Source organism: Seriola lalandi, unplaced genomic scaffold, assembly GCF_002814215.2.
Source record: "Seriola lalandi dorsalis isolate HSWRI2012SDOR001 ecotype SW California unplaced genomic scaffold, Sedor1 jcf7180002054338, whole genome shotgun sequence".
Classification (NCBI taxonomy): Eukaryota; Metazoa; Chordata; class Actinopteri; order Carangiformes; family Carangidae; genus Seriola; species Seriola lalandi.
Window position 1 is genome coordinate 689,376 of NW_019524891.1, and position 15,775 is coordinate 705,150.

Here is a 15,775-nt window from a genome sequence, read left to right on the forward strand (position 1 = left end):
GCATAAAATGGAAACACTGGTGTACTTGTACTTAAGTAGAGTATTTGAGCAAATGTACTTAGATGCATCACAACACTGAATTTTTTTAGACATTGAAAATAAGTTTTGTATTATCTTTTCTATTGGAATTATGATTCAAAATATCATGTCATTGTTAGGAATCAAAAGGTCAGTGCCAACTCCACAGCAGCTCAGTATGTATTGATACTATACCTGCTATGTGACAAAATCTTTCGGTACATAAGTGACACGATGGCTTAAAAAAAAAAAAAAAAAGATGTGAATTTTGAGTAGGTTTTGAATAAAATTCATCAGCCACATGCGTGGCCGCCTACATAATATGCATATATTTACAGTCTCACAGATTTATACCATATGTTGGTGCAGACACAGTCATATATAATACATACATACACACATATACACATCCATATGCACAAAGTCTGCTTTATCTGTTCTGTGGTTTGTATCCTTAACGTCTCACTTATGTTTTTGTTTAGTTGTTTTTTTTACCTGAATTTGAAAGATTTGCATTTTCCTCTTCCTATGCATTTTTCAATCTTTATTGCATATGTATTGTTTATATGGTTTGCCGCCATTTTTTATCAGTACTGGGAGTGAGTACTTTTTGACGTGTCTGTTACTGGACACTCTGTCCTGGACACTGAACCCCAGGCTTGCTTAACTTTCCTTACATTCGACACATTAGTGTCCACCTATATGTTTGTGTGGCAGGAGGAAGTTAGGTAATGTGCTCTGATGAAGCCAGGCCAGGGGTTAGGGTGCTGGATTAGTGCCTCACCCTGAGGGATTAGGGCTAGAATGTATTGACACAACACTGACATGCCACATCCATCTGTTGCTTCCACTGCAGCCCTATCTCAGCCTATATACTATAGGTGGACCATGGGCAGCAGTCAAGCAAAGTGCTGGGGGCGCTCACACGTCAGCAGGTATGTATGTAAGTATGCTGTTTACATAAGTGCACATACAAACATGTATGATGGTATGTTAATAAAACTACACATTGATCTTTAGTATAAGCAGTCAAAGAGGCTTTAGAGCACATAGAGGTGCTGGTAGGTGGATTTTGTTACCTTTGGACGGACTAGCTCTTTCACCCCGTTTCCAGTGTTTGTTCTAAGGCTAAATTAACCAACTGGTGTATCTTAATATTTATTATACAAACGTGAGAGTGGTGTTGAGCTTTTCATCTGAATCTCGACAAGAAAACGAATAAACTAATTTCTCAAAATTTTGAACAGTTCCTTTAAGCACGCTCCATGGGGCGGAGGATCAACAACATGGAGTAGTAGAGAAGCTGAAGGGGAGTTGGGGTTAACAGACTCATCAGGCTTCGGATCGATTGTGTCTGACCACATGCTTGTCGAGTCATTGAACTCAGTCAAGCAAAGACCACATCACAGTCAGAGATCAAAATATGATTTGAGATTTTATTGTACCAATGTGGGTGGCATCTGTCCAGGTGAAAAGATCATTTTTTGGTCAAGATTCTGGTCACAACTGGGCTGTAAACAACAATTCAGCAGAACTCAATGGCAAGCCTGGGAAGATTTGTTGACATGTAACATTTTGAGTGATGGGATTAATTCTTCATGATATGTGCATTGAATAAGATTTCTGGTTCCTTCTAGGTTAACAGGGTAAAAAGAAACTCAGAGTGAGAAAGAAATCACACAGGAAACAACCAGTGATTCATCAGTCATGAAAAAACTATAAATAGGACTCTGGTTTGTGGGTGGACGCAAGAAATAGCAACAAATATTTTTGTACTAGCATGAATAATTATATATTGATTGGTTTCAGCTAATAGGGAACTTGCTTGGGAAACGTTTCATCAGTGGGCAGTAGATCGTGTTTCTGTCAATCATCTCAGTACATCCGCATCAACAGATCATTTTATAACCGTTTTATTGGTGTTGAAGCTCAACTGACAGCAGCACATCAAGGATGTACAGCGTGCACTGTATGTTTTATTGTTGCTGATATGGAGGTGTGACAAATTTTTATAGGTGATTTGGAAAAGATGTGTCCAGGAAGTTCACTATGACTCTGAGGCAGCTTTTCCAGCTGAACACAGTTGGCCAAAGGTTGACCATACTTAGGGGTAGTGTGCTTAAAGGGACAAAGGAAATTCTTACCACTCAGTATTTGCTTAATGAGTTCATTGTCAAGTCATGCAACCTACATGGTAAGTAAATCTGACAAGAAATAACGCAATCCCTCCAGGTTTTGCAACTGCCAAGCCACCACAGCGGTCAGGTATTACTGTAAGAATGATACCATTGTTTTCATAGCAGTGAGAGATGAGGGATGATTCATTATTTGGCTTTGATTGTAGAGGAGAATATGTACCGAGTTCCCGCATTGCCCAAGGTAATGTTTGAACAGCCCCCAAAATATGAAATGTCTGCCACAGAACTGAACGCTGACTTGATTACAGCAGACATAGGTGGTCGTAAAACACATGCATACAAGCACACACATGTGCAAGCCATTAGCCCGTGATTTGGGCTCCAACAATGTCATCGAGACAAGAGTTATGGTCAGAGAAAACAAGCCGCCTCAAAATAAATCAGGGCTCCCATGTACCAGGAGATCAAAAGCAAAGCTGTGCCATAATTAAAGGAAAAAACAAGCTTGGAAACACACACATTCACACACCTGCAACATTAAATAACCCCGACAGCTTCCCATCCTGTATCCTGTAGTGTTGGTACATCATAGTATTTTCTCTCAAAATAACTTACAATGCATATTTTATGTAATGAAATGTGACAGAATTACATAAATGAGTTGAAAACAGCACACCTGTATATCCATTAAATATTTTAGTTTTATTTTATTCTTGTGTATTTGTTCAATGTGGCACCCTGACTTTTTAAACAGTAACTTCTCTCTGTATATTAATCTCAGTAAATCATTTGTCTGCTGACCAGTTGACACTCGTATCTAACACTTGTTTGTCCCAGGGACTGAAAAACAGTGTACTCTTTGCCAAGGTCAGTGCTCCCAACGCAGCTGGCTGGAATCCCCCAGACTGTGTAACACAGACTAGTGCAGCTCTGCACGTATACACATCTCCTCCTCCTCCTTCTCTCTGTCCCTCTATCTGTCTCTCTCGCTCTCTCTCTCTCCTTTTCCTCTTTTCTGTTGACACCACAGGAATCAAGCAGAGAGAACAACAAAGAGTCAACACATAGCTGAGGCCTATAAGTAGACTTGCTTATTTTGTTTTTCGCTGGCCAATATTAAAAACATTCAACAGTTCTGGTTTGTTCGTGAAACTATTGTTGGAAACAAAATATTTTGATTCTCAACTTTTTTTGGCTGAAATTATATATATATTTTTTTTTTTTACTGTTTTATAGTGTTAGTCTCAAACATACACAATCAGGTTATGTTCTAGAAATGGAACATTACAAATGTTTGGCTTTTCATTCAATTCACTTACTTAGTGAAATGCCCAGTGTGTGTGGATGCATGACAGCACAAATGATGAAGGTCATGCCAGTCAGATGATCACTCTAAAAATAGACAGTGGCACTTGGGTGTCACGGACAATTTGTTTTTTTGTTTTTTTTTTAAAGAAATTGGTGTGAGAGAAAAAGACAGTGATCTGGGAAAAGAAAATGAAGAGACAATGTACAGTATGTGAAAGAAAAGATGTGATGGAGGTATGGGGCAGCCAAAGAGAAGAAGTTAGATTTGAAGACACAAGAAGGAACAGTCTATATATATATTCTATATATATATATATATATATATTATAAGATAAGTTGAGATGGGAAGCTCTTTATGTCAAAGCAATTTCTGTGAGAAATTGTTTCATCGTATACAAGCATCATGAGACCCATCATTCAGACTTGCACAATGCCCAACTATAGAGTTTGAAAGGTTTGTACAGTAAAATTGAGGAAATGAGAGCAAAGGGAAAAGAAAGTGAGTGAAAAGCGCAGAGGACAGAGTGATAGGGGTTAGAGAAGTGGAAAGGCAAGGGAATTTGAGGATCAACTGTGCAGCTAGCCTTCCTCAAAATAGCTCAGAGATATAGAGAAATTTTCTGTCTGCAGTTAAAATGGCTAAACTGTTCTGTCCACACTGCACTTTTAATCAAAAGTGACACTGAAATACAGTTAGTCCATGAAATGTTATGAAAAAAAAGTCATCATTAGCATCAGCACAAATGTTATAAAAGTAAATCAGAAAGTGATGGTTACCATATCAACATACACTCTTAGCGCGGCACTACAGTTTACAGTGTTTTTGCAGTGCAGATTGGTACACTGTTGTCAATGCATGTTCATTATTTGTTCATGAACATCACATTGTGCATTAATGTAGCTGATGTTGTCATTTCAGGTCCTATATACTTCCATTTTGCCCAGTCATGTTGTTGTCCATCCAAAACAGATAGAGACTGAATTTCTCAGCTGAGTCTGCTGCTACTAATCCTATTCTGTAATTAAGAAGATCTGTCTCTTCATCAAGGGTTGAGATGGAACAAGCAACATCTAAGTCTGGCTAAGGTCCGTGCAAATTTCAGGTGAGTTCACTGACATGATAAAATCCCTGGAAAGGAGAAATCCAGTCCAAGAGAACTGAAAATGTGTTTATTGGTGTTGCTACAGTCCAGACACTGACACATTGGCCAAATTCCTTTTTTGTTACAGACCTCATGCTTTAATGGTGACTTTCGGAACACTGTCTAAACACACTGAACAAAGTCAGGGGTGATAGCTAATAGGAACCTTTTGACTTTCAACATTGTTGGTTGCACGGATACATTCCCATGAGTGCACAAGTATGCAGAATAACTTGCTTAAGATAGTTTAAGATAAAGGGCTACATGTTCACAGTTAGCATTCTCCTCCACCCTTCACAGACACACACACTTCCACGCATGCCCTTTACATGATCAGGAAATATAGTTTGTCCTGGACAGCATCCTGGGAAGCCTAGACCACACCCGGCAAACCTGTGTGTGTGTGTGTGTGTGTGTGTGTGTGTGTGTGTGTGTGTGTGTGTGTGTCACCACAATATGATAAAAATAAATACTTTGGACATATCAAAAAGAAGCACACAAATCCACTATCTTTCATTCTGTTACTGATGCGCATTCAAAAAGGTGAAAGGCATTTTCTTTTTTAAGTTACAGGGATGAACATGACTTTAAAGAAGGTTGATGATCCTTGCAGTTAATGACAAGAATCACTATTCTGTGAAAAGCTTGAAAAATCCTTAACTTAATGTTACATGTTAGGATTTGGAGAAAAGTAAATCAACTCTTATGGTACAGCAACATCTGTTAATATATAATGTTACATTTTATAATACATAACAACATATTTGCATGTACAGTATGTAAGGGCTATGCATATATTTGCATTACATGCCAATACCTTATTTTCATTATTCCTCAAAACAATAATATGATAATATGTGCATCAATGAGGTGAAGTATCCTTTTCAGGAATATATTATTGTTACAAATGGCAAATATCATTGAGAAATAATCAGACTGTTATAAGCTGGATAACTGTTACGTATAAGCGTGTGCATGTGTTTGTATGTGCGTATACAAACATCAGTCTCCCATTGTGTTGGGGACAGTAGCGTGAGAGTGACCAGAAGGTCAGCTGTGCATCACATCAAAGATTTGGCCATCTGTAAAAGACCCCACTGTCAACACACACACACACACACACACACACACACACACACACACACACACACACACCAATACAAGCTCCCATCTGAGCAGCTCTCTATGCTCCTCACACTAAACAATCAGGTATGACAGGCGTGGTCTCTCTGGGTCCCAGCGGACTGAAGAAGACAAAGGACCCTCAGGAAGAGGCCGTACACTCATCCTCACAGAGGACACGTGGGAGCACAGATCTCTGCCTCATAAACACACACACATCCACACAGGTTCATTGGATGTGCACACAGGGTTGTACAGTATCAGTGTGTGTGTGTGTGTGTGTGTGTGTGTGTGTGTGTATGACATAGCAAAGGAGGAAGGTGAATAATAACTGGGAGTGTGTTTAAAAGCTCAGATTACTTCACATCATAGCTCTCCCTCTCTTTCCTGATTGTCCTCTTCAAGTTCCTCTGAAACAATTTTCCACACTTTGACATATGTACGTACACACATACTGGATTCAGTATCTGCATGCTCCAACAGAACGCCATTCTTTTCTACCTAACTTAGCTAAAAGCCATGTTAGGTGTGATGTGTTTTTTGTCTTCACCACTTTTTTTTTCACAATTTCATGGCATATATTGGAGACACAAAATGAATAAAATATTTATACAATTAATTGAAAATGAAATGATTTGTTGCAGCTGGAAGGATCCAAGTCCCTCAATCCTTATCCTAAGTGATTTTTCAAATGTGTCTGAATAGTCTTAAATACATAAAAAGAAAAAAAGAGAAAGAAGCAAAAAGAAAAAAAGGGTTAAAAATTATAAATTATATAAAATATATATATATAATTTAATATAATTATAAAGAATAAAAGGTTTTTAAAAAATTATGTCCAATCTTTGAACATGTAAGGATGAAAATGTTCATGTGCTCCATTTTATGTTTCTAATGTTATTTTATTATTTATTTTGCTTTATTTTTCTATTTTTAAGCCTTTTAAATCCCCCTTTGCCACTTTATATTTTCAAATTAAAAGTCTTTTTGTTGTTGTTGTCCCTTGTCTGTATTGTAGGCTACTGTTTAAAAAATAGTTTAAAAAAATAAATAAACGTGAACGTGCCATGTAAATCATAGGCTTGTGCTCTGGCTCACTCGTGTGGCGTAAATGTGTAATTGCAGGTTGTTATAATTGATTTTGAGGGGAAATTTCGATGTATGCAAACGTATAATAGAAAAAATGAAAAGAAAAATTGGTTGCGTGGTAAAATAATCTGTTTTATTCATATTTTGTTGTTTTATTTTAGTTATGTATTTAATTGACGTCAGCACGGTGGCGCTGTGTTCATTCTGCCTACCTGTACGCGGGAGGCTCTTTCCGGTATGTCGTCGACCGTGTGAGAGTTCACAGGTCATGCAAAGGTCGTGTTGTGCTTTTGCGTTCAGCTCGTATTTTAGCCAGCAGGGACTAGTGATGTGATGGCTTTCCTTAGTTTGTTCATGAGGAGGCAGTTGCCTCAGTCCGTGTCCCACTTCGCCCGGGTAGTGAAGCAGGTCCGGCCTCCCTGCGCCGCAGCCCCGCTGCGGAGGCTGCACGGCTCGGCCCGGCTTCGGCATGGGGAGAAGGGACCGTGGGGGAAGAGCCGGGGGCCGGAGCCGCAGCAGTACCAGTTCACAGACCTCGACAAGGCGGACGCTTTGGTAGGTTCAGTCCGAGAGGAAAATCCTTTATATTCATTTTCACGGACTGATTGCTTTCTCAACCCAACTCTTAAATGTCACAGCTACTTTTACTTTCGTTTCTCTTTTGAAGAAAACGAACTACAGAGGTTGTGTCACACTTGACCGAATACATTTCATGTTATGGTCATAATCATATTGATATCCTGAAAGGAAAATGGATCGTTGAACCAGAGGTTGATGTTGCTAATAGCTTTTCTTCTCTGGTTTTCGCAGATGCTGAGAAAGTCCCATGAAACAGGTAACTTAAAGACTTCACTGCACTTGGGTTAAACCTACAACTCCATATTTCAAAGTCCTTATTTAATTCTCCCCTCACACTTCTTCTGTCGGTATGTTATATATAAAATTATATTTTATATATCTAGTGGTGGAAGAAGTACTCAGATCATTTGCATAGGTAAACGTACTAAAACCACAGTGTAAAAATACTCCATAACAAAGAAAAGTCCTTCATTCAAAACCCTGCATAAGCCTGCACCTACCCTTGGAACTCTTCTATCAATGAAACTTTACAAAGGCCAAACAAAATTTTTCTTTAAATTTTATATTTTCTTTCCCCCAAAGATCATCCATGAGTTGTCTCATGTCAACAATTGCAATTTGTTTGTTTTGCAACTGTAAGGAGCTCCTCCATTACCTCTGTGCATTGTATTGTGGAACCATAGTGCTCTCAAAAATCAAGTGTTTTTCCGTATGCGTGCACTGACATCTTTGAGTACACTTAACTCTGTCACTTCTCCAGTTTGAAGACGCACTAATAGTTTGTAGTGTAGGATTAGGACACAGCTCAGACTGTTGGTATGTTTACTGATGAGCTTTTTTTTTTTTTTTTTTTTTTTTTACAAGTCTCCACTCTTGTCTGTCAAATGTTCAAACATATTCTTATTTACATCCAAACTTTATACCTCTCTCTATATATACATATTATATGTCTATATATATATATATATAGAGTTAGAATTGGGCAGGTTACTATAAGGTCTCGATACAGAGACAGCTGCAAGGACAGTGATTCATGTAAACAGCGTGATTGATTCTGGCTCAGGCTTTGCTCAGGCTGTAACGCGTCAGCTGTTTATTTCTGGCTCTGACTGTTTTGCAGGATTCCTCTCGTGGTTCAGGAACGGTCTACTGGCAACTGGGATCGGAGTCATCGCATTTGTCCAGAGTGAAGTGGGACGAGAAGCAGGATATGGTACAGGCTTCAATACTGTTTCATGTACAGTACAGTAGAGCTGGAAATCGTCCCACTGCCATCCCAAGCTCTGTGGTAGTTCACTAACAAACAGTAGCTTGTGATGCACGTCCATTAACAGAGTTGCTGCTGCAGACATTAAATCTTTTAAAACTAGTGGATTCAAGAAAAATAAAATAAAAAAGTAATTGCATTTGAAAATCGGTGAATGTCCATGAAATAACTACAACTTTTTTAACTGGACCATCTAATGTGTCAATACCTCAGCTCTTTTTGTCTGAAAATTCGTAAATTTCTAAGAGAACCTTGCATTAGATTTCATTTGTGGATTCACCAGCAGGTTTAAAATGAATAATTTCACAAGGATTTCTGCAATTGACTAAAATCATGAGTAAAAAAAAAAAACTAAGAAAAAAGGAGGTTAGATCCTTGATATCTTGTTGTAACCAATGTCATGGTTATGTGAAATGCTGGTTTTGAGTGTTAAAAGTTTATCAAACAAGACCTTCATTAAATCATTTATGATTAATAGTCATTGAGTTTGATGCACATTAATGTGTAAAAAAGCTGAAAACAAAACTTAACAGGCATGGTCATAAATTTAGTCATGAGGTTAGACCTATTTCTAACATATATTCCCAGTGTTGCATTGTGGGCACAGCTTGTATAATTATGTTGTCTAAAATAATTTTCCAGACCAGAAAATCTTCCACTTCATCTTTAATTTTTACCTAAATGATTAAGAGAATGAGTAGATCCAAACTGCCTCCCTCCCAGACTTCATTACAGTGAGAAAATTAATTGGATCTCTACAATAATACCATGTCAATCTGTTTTTCCTCAGCCTTCTTTATCCTGGGAGGTGTGTGTGTGTCGTTTGGCGGTGCCTCGTACATTGGCAGCCTTTTTGCCTTGCGGAGGATGATGCTGGTGTCCGTGCCAGCGCTGCTGCTCCAAGGAGCCGTGGTGGGCAGCGTCGCCCTCTTCTGGCTCTGTGCGGTATCTCTCTACATCGGCCGCCTGGAGGTGGAGATCATCCACGAGGGGGATGAGGAGGGAGAGGACGAGGAAGAGTGCCGGGAGTGCCGGGAGAGGCGCGAACTCCGGGGTTACCGTGGCTCCCGCGACAGTGAGGACAGTGACAGCAAGGGGCCGAAGAAGTAGAGATCTTCCCGGGATGGAGAATGGAGGGGTGTGTGTGTGTGTGTGTGTGTGTGTGTGTGTGTGTGTGTGTGTGTGTGTGTGTGTGTGTGTGTGTGTACGCGCTGCTTTGATTCAGGGTTTCCCCTTATTTGTATGTGTGTGTGCAAGCAAGCAGCCTACAGGTTCATATGCAGGCTGTGTGTGAGTTTATAGATACAGATCTATTATCCATTATAATATTGATGTAAAGGTAAAGAAAGACTTCATGATCTTTTGGAGAACAGGTGAGAGAGATGCTGAGAATTATTGATAATTTGGTCATTTGAATACACTCACCTCTGCTGAATAAATCAGCTGTTTTGTAAAATTTCTTACAATCACATATATTGAAAGCTGCTTCACTTGCGTTATCAATCTGTCTGAAAATTGTATTGATTTTTTATTTTTTTTTCATTTTCTACATCTTCATATTCACATGCACATTGGAAAGACTCACTGAGAACATCATATGTTTCTTCTTCAAGTTTACTTTTCAGGGCACTGTATGCAATCATTTTTAGACCATTGGCTTTTCCCAGCCAAGTGTTGCTAGATGCTGTTTGTCATATAATCTTGTTTAACATAATTAACTGTGACTTGACTACTTGAAGTTTTCATAAAAGTCTTGAAATAAAAGAATCTGGTTGTAATATGCTGTGAGATCTAGAGAGGATGGACATACTATATGCATGTTTGAGGTCTCTCTTTGTGATTGCAAATTAATGAGGGCTTAGAATTTATTTTTAAAAGGTTTAAATTGACCCTGTGAAGTAAATTTTTTATTTTGTTTTATAAGGACAATAGCACTTTTATCAGTTTTCGTTTGTCATTATAGTAACTCTAGACTTTTGGAATCAGAGTATTTTTTACTGCTTTTTCTGTGGTTATATATTTTGCTCGGTATTGTAAATATACATGTACAGTACCTAAATCTAACCATAAACCATTTTATCTTCTGAGTGAGTTTCACACTATCTGGTGATAGATATAATTGCTGTTTTACTGGATTTTAGGAATAGTTGATAGTATGGAAAAGTTGATAATATTGAGTTTGTGTGTGGGAATGGGGTTCACTGTTGTTTACTTTTGTTTATGTGTGCACCACTTTCAATGCGCCCTACTGTACATACAGTAATAAAGCCAGATGAAATCTGTGCGTAAACAGACTTTTTTTTTTAACATTTCAATAGCGTGATGGTCCCTAACCTTCATGAGACAATAAGCAGCAGAAGAAAGACAAAATAAGAGTTATACAATACCTTGAAGAGTTCGTTTAATTTTCGTTTAAAATCTCTTTTGGTGGGGACTACAAAAACTGAGATCATGAGTTCAAGTCCTAACTTTTTTATACACAGTCTATGGTCCAACCTAAAACTGGATTATCCAGCGGGCAGCTGCAGGTCATGGTCTCACCAACACACGCTTCTACCGCACATACCAAAGGTCACTAAATGTTTTCATCATTCAGATTTTCACATTTTTATTCAGTTTACTGTTCTATTATATTTTCGAAGAAAAAGGTCTAAAGGTCCCAAGGCCTAAATTTTGTTTTAAAGCTTTCTCAAACACTGGCAGCAGAAAATTGTAGACAGTAAATCTCTTCTTTCTTTCCTTTTGATTTTTGGGCTCAAAGGTAATCCATAGTGACACTAAAAACAGTGCAATTAGCTCATAAAATATTCACCACATGTACATTTTAAATTGACTGTTGTTAACTGCTTTAAGTTTGATGAAACTGATAAATCCTTTGGAAATTGGACATGACCTCTGTTGTCTGGGTATGGAGGTACATTTGTTTCAATATTATTTGTGTGAACAGACTGACATCCGTGTGTAAATGTGAAATCTGTAAAGATAAAACAAATACAAAAAATACATTTACAAATTCACATAAATATCTTGCAAAAAGATAAATTGCACATAAAAAAATTATCTGTGAGTACATTCAATTCATTTACAAATACATGAAAAGTATTTATGAATATCTTCCTAAAATTTACAACTTTCAAACAGACATTTTTGAATCAATTTTCTATTTGTGAAACAAAAAAACATTTGTGGAGCTCAATTCTAGGCTTATGGATTTGAATTTTACACACACAGAATACAATATTAAGGCTTAAAAATGTCAAACATAGAATGGTGAGGCAAAAAAACATCATAGTGTAGTAAGGCATAAAAACGTCAAAAAATGTCAAAGCAGAGTAAGGCATAAAAACTTCATAGTACAGTAAGGCAAAAAGTGTCAAATAACATCATAGTATAATAAAACATAAAAATGTTAAAAAAACGTCATAGTATAGTAAGGCAAAAAATATCAAAGAAAGTCATATTATAATAAGGTACAAAAGATAAATGGTCATAGTAAAGTAAGGCAAAAAGTGTCAAAAACATCATAGTATAGTAAGGCATAAAAATTTTTAAAAAATCATAGTATAGTAAGGTACGAAAATTTAAAAAAACGTCATAGTATAGTAACGTAAAAAATACCAAAAAGTTACAGTATGGTAAGGCAAAAAAGGCATAAGAACCCGAAAAAACATCATAGTATAGTAAGCATAAAAATAGAATAAAAACGTGATAGTGTAGTAAGGTACAAAAATGTTAAAAAACATAACAGTATAGTCAGGTAAAAAATGTCAAAAAACGTCATAGTATAGGAACGCAAAAAAAAATGTCATAAAATAGAAAGGCATAAAAACCCCAAAAAACATCATAGTATAGTAAGGCAAAAAAATAAAAAAAAACCATCATAGTATAGTAAGGTAAAAAAATATCAAAATACCTCACAGTATAGTAAGGTAAAAAATATCAAAAAACGTCACAGTATGGTAAGTCAAAAGATGTCACAAAATGTCATAGTATAGTAAGGCATAAATACCCCAAAAAGCATCATATTATAGTAGGGCAAAAAAAACATCATAGTGTAGTAAAGCAAAAAAACATCATGGTTATAGTAAGGCATAAAATCAAAAAAAAAAATCATAGTATAGTATGACAAAAAACGTCAAAAATACAACATAGCATATTAAGTCATAAAAGGTCATAAAAAGGTCATAGTATGGTCAGGCATCAAACTAAATAGTATATTAAGGCATAAAATACCAAGAAACGGCAAAAACCTTTATGGAGGAAAAATGCCAAAAAGGTCATAGTATAGTTTGGCATAAAATGTTAAAAATACAACATATTATATTAAATCATAAAAGGTTATAAAATCGTCATAGTATGGTCAGGCATCAAACGTGAAAGTATATTAAGGCATAGAAGGCCAAGAAACGGCAAAAAAGTTTATGGAAGAAAAATGCCAAAAAACGGCATAGTATATTAAGGCATAAAATCATCATAAAATCGTCATAGGATGACAAGTCATGAGATGAAATAATATAAGGCGTAAAAATGCCAAAAAAAAACGTCATAGTATAGTATGACAAAAAAGGTAAAAGAACATCATAGTAAAGTATGGCAAAAAACGTCAAAAATACAACATAGTATATTAAATCATGAAAGGCTATAAAAATGTCATGACATCAAACTAAATAGTATATTAAGGCATAAAATACCAAAAAACGGCAAAAAATAGTATGGGAGAAAAATGCCAAAAAACGGCATAGTATAGTATGATCAAAAATACATCAAAAATACATCATAGTATATTAAGCATAAAAGGTCATAAAAATGTTATAGTATGGTCAGGCATCAAAGGAGATAGTATAGTAAGGCATAAAATGCCAAGAAACGGCAAAAAATATTATGGAAGAAAAATGGCAAAAAACGGCATAGTATAGTATGGCATAAAATGTCAAATATACAACATAGTATATTAAGGCATAAAATCTCATAAAATCGTCATAGGATGACAAGGCATGAGATGAAATAATATAATTAGGCATAAAAATGCCAAAAAAAACGTCATAGTATAGTATGACAAAAAAGGTAAAAGAACATCATAGTATAGTATGGCAAAAAATGTCAAAAATACAACATAGTATATTAAATAATAAAAGGCTATAAAAATGCCAAAAATACAACATAGTATATTAAATAATAAAAGGCTATAAAAATGTCATGGTATGGTCAGGAAACGGCAAAAAATAGTATGGGGGAAAAATGCGAAAAAAACGGCATAGTATGGTCAGGCATCAAACGTGAAAGTATATTAAGGTATAAAAGGCCAAGAAACGGCAAAATATAGTATGGAAGAAAAATACCAAAAAACGACATTGTATAGTATGGCAAAAAGGTAAAAGAACATCATAGTATAGTATGGAAAAAAATGTCAGAAATACATCATAGCATATTAAGTCATAAAAGGTCATAAAAACGTCATAGTATGGTCAGGCATCAAACTAAATAGTATATTAAGGCATAAAATACCAAGAAACGTCAAAAATTTTATGGAAGAAAAATGCCAATTAAAAAAAAAAATTAAAAAATGCCATAAAACGGCAAAAATATTATGGAAGAAAAATGCCAAAAAACGGCATAGTATATATAATACATCGTAGTATAATATGGCATAAAATGTCAAAAATACAACATAGTATATTAAGGCATAAAATGTCATAAAATGGTTATAGGATGACAAGGCATGAGATGAAATAACATAATTAGGCATAAAAATGCCAAAAAAAAACGTTATAGTATAGTCTGACAAAAAAGGTAAAAGAACATCATAGTATAGTAAGGCAAAAAAGGTCAAAAATACATCGTAGTATAATGAGGCTTATTAGGTTATAAAAACGTCATATTATGATCAGGCATCAAACGACATAGTATAGTAAGGCATAAGATGCCATAAAACGGCAAAAAATTTTATGGAAGAAAAATGCCAAAAAAACGAAATAGTATAGTATGGCAAAAAACATCAAAAATACATCATAGTATATTAAGCCATAAAATGACATAAAATCGTCATAGTATGGTCAGGCATCAAACGTGAAAGTATATTAAGGTATAAAAGGCCAAGAAACGGCAAAAAATTGTATGGGAGAAAAATGCCAAAAAACGGCATATTATAGAATGGCAAAACAATTTTTAAAAATACAACATAGAATATTAAGGTATAAAAGGTCATAAAAACGTCATACTATGGCAAGGCATGAGATTAGATAATATGATCAGGCATAAAAATGCCAAAAAACGTCATAGTATAGTATGGCAAAAAAGGTAAAAAATACAACATAGTATATTAAGTCATAAAAGGTCATAAAAAGGTCATAGTATGGTCAGGCATCAAACTAAATAGTATATTAAGGCATAAAATACCAAGAAACGGCAAAAACCTTTATGGAGGAAAAATGCCAAAAAGGTCATAGTATAGTTTGGCATAAAATATTAAAACTACAGCATATTATATTAAATCATAAAAGGTTATAAAATCGTCATAGTATGGTCAGGCATCAAACGACATAGTACAGTAAGGCATAAAATGCCAAGAAATGGCAAAAAATATTAAGGAAGAAAAATGCCAAAAAACGGCATAGTATAGTATGGCATAAAATATCAAAAATACAACATAGTATATTAAGGCATAAAATGTCATAAAATCATCATAGGATGGCGAGGCATGAGATGAAATGATATAAGTAGGCATAAAAATGCCAAAAAAAAACGTCATAGTATAGTATGGCAAAAAAGGTAAAAAATACAACATAGTATATTAAATCATAAAAGGTTATAACAACATCATAGTATGGCAAGGCATTAAATTAAATAGTATAATAAGGCACATAAAATGCCAAAAGACGTCATAGTATAGTATGGCATGAAAATGATAAAAAACGTAATAGTATTGTATGACATAAAACGTCAAAAAAACATCATCGTATATTAAGGCATGAAAGGTCATAAAAACGGCATAGTATGGTAAGGAATAAAATGACATTGTGTTGTGAGGCATAAAAATACAAAAAAACATCATAGCATAGTATGACATGAAAGGTCAAAAAAACATCATAGTATATTAAAGCATAAAACATCAA

The 15,775-nt window shown here is 35.5% G+C and overlaps 1 protein-coding gene across 1 annotated transcript; it reads left to right on the plus strand.

The window, feature by feature from the left end:
* The first annotated feature begins 7,061 nt into the window (after positions 1-7,061).
* On the plus strand, positions 7,062-10,953 carry tmem160 (transmembrane protein 160). Its single transcript, XM_023407540.2, has 4 exons — positions 7,062-7,372; positions 7,628-7,652; positions 8,517-8,609; positions 9,454-10,953. Exons 1-4 carry the CDS (start codon positions 7,151-7,153, stop codon positions 9,771-9,773), a joined length of 660 nt encoding a protein of 219 aa, XP_023263308.1. The 5' UTR covers positions 7,062-7,150; the 3' UTR covers positions 9,774-10,953.
* Positions 10,954-15,775: the final 4,822 nt, after the last annotated feature.